A 6,119-nucleotide genomic window follows, 5' to 3' on the forward strand; every position below is an offset into this window, starting at 1 on the left:
GGCGATGTCCAGCCCTTCTACCGGCGGCTGACAGGGATTTACCCTCCTCGTCCCTGCCCGGGAAGAACCACCACCACGCCAAAATCCAGTAAAAAAAGGAAGCTGTTATTTACAAGTGTACAGACAGATTCCAGGACTGCTAGAAACGTAACACAGGGAATAAAAACCCGGGAAGGAAGTTCTCACGACTGTCCCGCTCCAGAGGCGTGTGTGGTCGTGCCTCTCGCCCCCGGACCCCCAGCGCTCGGTCAGGCTGCCCCCGCCCGCTCCCGGAGGCGAGGCCTCTCCGTAGAAACCGCTGCCTGCGTTTAACATCCCGAGAACAACGGGATTTATTTCCAGAAGCGCTTCCTCGCAGGCAGGGATGAAGGGAAGGTCTCTGCCCCGCCTCCAGCCCCGAGACCGACAAATTCAAGCACGAGCATGAGTCTGCACCACTCGCTCCTCCACCAGAGCCATCGGGGGAAGCAGTTTAACCGCCTCCACCTGCAAATTTCTGCAAGAAACCGCCCCGCAAAGAGCTGCCGGGTCCCTGGGGGTCCCGCTGTCAAGCGCAGCTCTGCAGGGCGATCGCTCTCCGCTGCGCAGAGCGGGCCAGGACAGGCCGAGCTTTATGAACCCTCCGCTGAAAGGCGGCGACTGCAGGAAGGAGCTCGGACAACGACAAAGCAAAGGGAAGCCCTTGGGGTGCACTGGGAAGGGCACAGGGGATCCGACATCAGCCCAGAGGCCGATCAGCTCACCCTGTTAAGTAGTTTTAGGGCAGAGTTGCTCTCTGGAACAACTGGAACAGCCGAAGCCGCAACTGAGTTCTGGACCAGACTGACCTACCGGGTGAGGTTAACTCTGCCGTGAGCCAGCGCCCCACGTGCTTTCACCACGAAGGAAAACCTGAGATTTAGGACACCTGAAGAGTTGCGAACTGCCCTCAGAGGACAAAGTATTTGGCATCAAACGATTAAGCACAGAGTTTATGTGGTTTGTTAGAAGACAGATAAAGAAGATAAAGGGACCAGAGAGCAGGGCCTGCAGCACCTCCCAGGGAGCGGCAGAGCCGTGGCCGTCCCGCAGCCTCCCCGCCGCGGTTCTCAGTGCTCGTCCTCTTGGGCTGATGGGAAAACCCTCTCCTGGCCGCGCTGCTCCCGGCCCAGCCTCGCCTCTGGGTCCAAGCGTGGCAGGGCCCCGCGGCCCGGTTACATGTCCTCGACGCTCCACTTGTAGGCGAGCTCCTGAACCGCCTTCTTGTTGGCGATCCTGGCGAAGCGCTGCTGCTCGAAGCCGTTGGACCTACAAAGCGACAGCGAGAAGAGCGTGGGGCTGCTGCGCCGGAGCTTTCCTGAGGCCGCGAAGCACTCCAGCGCCGCGACGAGCTGTGCCGCTGCCCGGGCCAAGCTTCTGCCGCGCCCCGCAGCGAGCGCACCCGTGCCGACCCTGCCAGCCTCGCTCCCTCCCGTCCCCGACAAGCACCTCCTCGTCAGCCGCTCGCGCCGCAGCACGTTCAGGCTTACGCTGCTCCCCCGCTCATCTGGTAACGCTCTGCGCCGCGAGCTCTGAAGCAAGAGCTCCTCTGCTTTCGCTACCACCCTCGCACGCCATCACGCCAGCAAGATGTACCTGTCCACTCCGTCCCAGCGATGCCCGGGCCATATATTAAATCTGTTGAGGGGAGGGGCTGGTCCGTTGTACCTCGGTCTCTCTAGGAACAGGAAGAGCGATGCAGCCGCTTACTCCTGCGGCACAGTCCCGGCTCACACCATTACCATCCCAAGAGGCACAGCCCAGCACCCAGCTGCAGCCCCCAAAGATGTGCCTAATCCACTGGAGTCTGATTTGGAGGTCGCTGACACCGCGCTCTACGCTAGCAAATCTCAGTAACCGCTCCTGGGACCGAGGCGGTCCCCGCCAATACCGCGGCCACGCCAACTCCAGACCAGCCAACTCGGGCAGCATCGGCTTTGTCTTTAGCAGCTGCTGCACTTCTACACTGTGACCCTTAAACCATGCACCGGTGCGACTCAACAGCCAAACCTTTCTTTTCCTTGTTCTCTTTGGCCTTCCTTCTCTTGATGAACTCAGCCATGGGGTCTCCTTCTCTCTCTTGCTCCCGCAGCATTTGATCCAGGTCCTGGTCATCGATGTAACGGGCCAAGGGCTTCTGCATCTCTTTTATTGCATCTTCCACATTCTGCTGCTGCTGCCTCCCTTGAGCCAGCCTGCAAACAAACACAGTTTCACCCTGAAGCCAAGCAACCATTTACTGTGACTGGCTGGACCCGCAGGACGGGTCTGAGCCCGGAACCACCACGCTGCACGCGGCGCTCCCGAAGCATGTCCAGCAGCCGAGCGGGTCCCGGAGGGGCCTCTGAGACACGTGAAAATCAGGCCGGACCGGAGACGTCCCAGGCTCCAGCTCAGCATGAAGTGACGTGGCACCGGTGCCAAAACCGGGCCAAAAAGCAGGGAGTGAGGAGTCCTCCACTGCAGCGCGAGGCCGAAGGGGCGTGCAGGGGAGCTCGGCAGAGCCTTACCCTTTCCCCCATTTGGCATACTGCTCGTCCCTCTCGGACTTGGCTTCAGCTTTCTGCTTCTGCTCCAGCCACTCCTGCGCCAGGTTTCTCTTGCGGCCCAACTTGTCTCGGAAGACGGTCTCACAGTGTCGGGATTCCTCTGGAGGGGGCAGATGCCTCGAGTCAGGCATTTTGAAGCATTTTGCCGTCTCCAGACAATATGACGGCTAACCGTGACTCGTTTCAACACTTTTTCCTTGTTCTGGCCTCTGACAGAGCTCATTATCCAAAAGCAGGCAGGATCCCAGCTCGCGCTTCCAGCTGCTGCCCCACACGGCCACGCTCGTGCCTGGAGCTCTCACAACACCAGTCTGCTTCTGCAGACCTGCAGCTGGAGCCGAGAAAAAGCCTCTCACCCTCGCTACAATTCCACCGGCACCGCTCGGACATCACCATTCATAAACGTTATTTCTGGGGGTCAGTGACCCTGCCCAAGGAATCCATTGGCACGCATTGGTGTGGCTCCCCCGGGACGCCCCCCCTCAGCACCCCAACACCACCGAGGCAGCAGCAGGGGCAGCCGAGGGCAGGAAAGAGGTAGCGTGCTGGTGCTTGCAGCGTTTTCACATCCCTACCTTCCAAGTGCTTGTTATTTCTCTCGTGCCTCCTGAGCTCCTCCTGTTCCCTGCGCAGCACGTCAGCTGACACCAAGCCAGCTTTAACCCCAGAAAACATCGTCCTCGCCTGCAAACCAAAGAAAAACCGCGCTGACTACTGGCTGAGCACGGTCCAGCCATCCCGAGGAGTCAGGAGATGCGCGGGCAGACAGCCGCGTTCCAACAGCGCTTTGTGGGGACCCTCACAAACAGCTGCCCCAGAGCTCCAGAAGCAGAGCAGAGCAAGGCAGCGCCCCTCTCTCACCCCCACCTCACACCCCTCGCTGCAAGCAGGGGGTCTGGCACAGCTGCACACACGAAGTCTGTGAAATCCCCACTCCGCAGCTGGCGGGTTGTTGGACTTTTAGGGTCTCCTATCAGCAGGAAGCAATCTACAGGTGAAGCGGAAGGACGCAGCGTTTACCTTCTTGGGCGACCCCTGAGCGTCGCGGTGGCGAGGAGGTGAGAGGTCGGGGGAATCACGCTGATCTCTGCCGGCTGGCAGGGCCCGTGGCGGAGGGGATAAATCCGAGTCTGAGGATTTGCTCTGGGTCTGTCTGAGAGGAGCACGCTTCTGGGTATCGCTGCGTACGGGGCCCAGCCCGCGCTCAGCCTCGGAGGCGTTCCGGGTGCCCCTCCGCGGGGACGGGGACTTGGAGCTGTGCCTCAGGCACCTCGCGGGTGAGGGCACCAGCCTCCCCTTCTTCACAGCTGGAGAAGCACCTGCCGTAAAGACGAACCAAAAATCACAGAATTAGACACAATTAGTCCCACAGAAGGGCTACACATGGTGGTGTGTGAGGGTAACTGTGAGAAAAATCAAGACCTTAAGAGGTGACAAGCTGTACAGAAAAAACAAGTATGTGACAAGACTCTGTGAATGCTCTTCCTTCTGACTGTGCACGGCCCAACGACACAGTTTAAACTCTCTCTTCCTTTTAGACGAGTTTAAGCCTTTGCCAGCTAACTCTTAGGTTAATTCTAGTCCAACTGATGAAAAAACAGGATTACAAGAACAAGTTTCCCCAACAGAGATGGCGACCTACCCGTTACTGTTCCCAGAGTGCAGACTACCAACTCCACGCCGCTCCCCTCTCCGGAGCGTGCAAACCTGATCCCAGCGTGGGCAGGCAGCAAAGCACGGCACTGGCACAACAGACTCCCACACACACTCACCTCGCGTTCTGCTCAGCTTCTTCGGACTAGGTGACCCAGTGCTCTTTCTCCCAGGCGGTGACAAATCCGGGTCAGAATCGTACCTCCTCTTCTGTGGAGGGGAATCATCTGGAGTGGCCTGATGCTTCTGACGTGACGAGGACTTGTCAGAGGTGCCATGTCTGAGCCGAGACGGCTCTCCTTGGCCTCTCCCTGTCGGCAATTTGTCCGTGGTTTTGCAGCCCTTTTTCCCCATCGCTGAACTGACTTTCTTTGGAGAGGCATCAGGGGAGTCGTGGCGCTGGCGCCTGGGAGGCGACAGGTCGGGGGAGTCGTGGCGTTTCCGTCTCGGGGGAGAGAGGTCGGGGGAGACATTGTACTTCAGCCTCGGTGGTGACAGGTCAGGGGAGTCGTGGCGCTGGCGCCTGGGAGGTGACAGGTCAGGGGAGTCGTGGCGCTGGCGCCTGGGAGGTGACAGGTCGGGGGAGTCGTGGCGCTTCCGTCTTGGGGGAGAGAGGTTGGGGGAGACATTGTACTTCAGCCTCGGTGGTGACGGGTCGGGGGAGTCGTGGCGCTGGCGCCTGGGAGGGAGGAGAAGGTGAAACCAACTTTGTGAACGCAAAAATCTAAACAGCAAGCTACCCACCAGCTCCCCCCTACCAGCAGAGGGAACTCAACAGCAGAAGATGAACCCCGGCATAGGCCGCTTCCCACATTTCACAGCAAAGCACTTAAAAACCGCACAAGACAGATGATGCCAGAAAACAAGAGTTTACCCACAAAAGAATTTCTAGTCGGAGCCCCGTACCTCACAGTAGATCTGGCAGGTACTGAAACATCTGAGCTTTGCGAATCTTCGTTCTGGTCTGAAGAAAAACAATCAGAAAGTCACCACTGTGAGGGCTGTCCCCAGTGCATCACCTCTTCAGCTTTTCAAGAAGTTTTTTTTTTCCAGCTAGTATTATCTTTGACTGTTTCTCTGCTCTAAACTGTTGCAAGTGAGAGAGAAAGTGGAAAGGTCTGGCCTCACCTCCTAAGAGTTTCCATTTAGCATTCGTTCGGAATTGCTCCATGAGCTTCACTTCATCTGGACGCTCATCAATGAATTCTGCCACCTGTAGATAAAACCCCACAAAAACCAACATGGCTTTAAATAAAAGAAAGGGTTTTTACTCTCTAACCCAAAGAATTGAGCGTAACTGCACTGACAGGCAGCTGATACATGACCACCATTTTACTGCCTTCCTCCAGGCCGATCTCAAAGCCACTCTCCAAAGCCTCCCCCTCAGTGTCAGCTCTTCCCTGCAAGGATTCCCAGCCCAGGCCACAAGCCCCGCCGCAGCTGTCAGCTCCCCGTGCTTCTGGCGCTCGTGAAAATGAAAATACGTAAAGAACGGGCTGCTTTTAGCAGGGACCTAAACCCACCCCTTGCGCTTGGAGCTGGGCAACTCACCCATCCCTGCTGCGGAGCCCCGCAAGAGAGGAGGCAGGGAGAAAGGGTTGGGCAAGCGCTTCCCCGGGACGGACACGAGGCGGGCCGTACGGGGAATGGGTTGAGCTGGACATAATTCCCCTCTCACCACAGGCATGTCCCCCTCGTCCTCCTCCTCCTCCTCCTTCTCCTGGGCCGCAGCGATGCTGTTCCAGCTGACATCGTCGTCCACGATCCGCATCCTGGGAGCGGGGAGAGGGGCCCGGCCGTCAGCCCACCGGCCGGCCCGCCCGCGGGAAGGGGATGGGGGGGGGATGCGGGGCCTGGGGAGCGTCCCGGCCCCGAGCGGAGTCCCGGCGGGCAGCTCCC

At 58.8% G+C, this 6,119-nt stretch overlaps 1 protein-coding gene across 4 annotated transcripts; it reads right to left on the reverse strand.

Moving 5' to 3' along the window:
• Window positions 1-84: 84 nt before the first annotated feature.
• Window positions 85-6,079, reverse strand: BUD13 (BUD13 homolog). 4 transcript variants are annotated; one of them, XM_026863877.1, is made up of 11 exons: window positions 5,899-6,079; window positions 5,349-5,433; window positions 5,127-5,184; window positions 4,783-4,899; window positions 4,340-4,743; window positions 3,588-3,886; window positions 3,143-3,251; window positions 2,529-2,667; window positions 2,029-2,213; window positions 1,615-1,696; window positions 85-1,287 (listed from the first exon to the last, which is right to left on the reverse strand). In XM_026863877.1, the coding sequence occupies exons 1-11, from the start codon at window positions 5,989-5,991 to the stop codon at window positions 1,194-1,196; spliced, it is 1,665 nt and encodes a 554-aa protein (XP_026719678.1). In that variant the 5' UTR covers window positions 5,992-6,079; the 3' UTR covers window positions 85-1,193. The 4 variants fall into 4 exon arrangements, with proteins under 4 accessions (XP_026719678.1, XP_026719681.1, XP_026719679.1 ...); XM_026863880.1 differs by having other exon boundaries at window positions 4,340-4,626; window positions 5,899-6,078; XM_026863878.1 differs by lacking the exon at window positions 4,783-4,899 and having other exon boundaries at window positions 4,340-4,782; window positions 5,899-6,075.
• Window positions 6,080-6,119: the final 40 nt, after the last annotated feature.

The sequence above is a fragment of the Athene cunicularia genome (assembly GCF_003259725.1).
Source record: "Athene cunicularia isolate RWA chromosome 24 unlocalized genomic scaffold, athCun1 chr24_part2, whole genome shotgun sequence".
In the NCBI taxonomy this organism is placed as follows: Eukaryota; Metazoa; Chordata; class Aves; order Strigiformes; family Strigidae; genus Athene; species Athene cunicularia.

Excerpts from the sequence above, each read along its gene's own strand:
- BUD13 (XM_026863876.1), bottom strand. The coding sequence starts at position 5,991 with ATGCGGATCGTGGACGACGATGTCAGCTGGAACAGCATCGCTGCGGCC. Across the intron at positions 4,900-5,126 it reads CCTGCCAGATCTACTGTGAG|GCGCCAGCGCCACGACTCCC; the intron begins GTACGGGGCTCC and ends CCTCCCTCCCAG. Across the intron at positions 3,252-3,587 it reads CTCAGGGGTCGCCCAAGAAG|GCGAGGACGATGTTTTCTGG; the intron begins GTAAACGCTGCG and ends TTTGGTTTGCAG.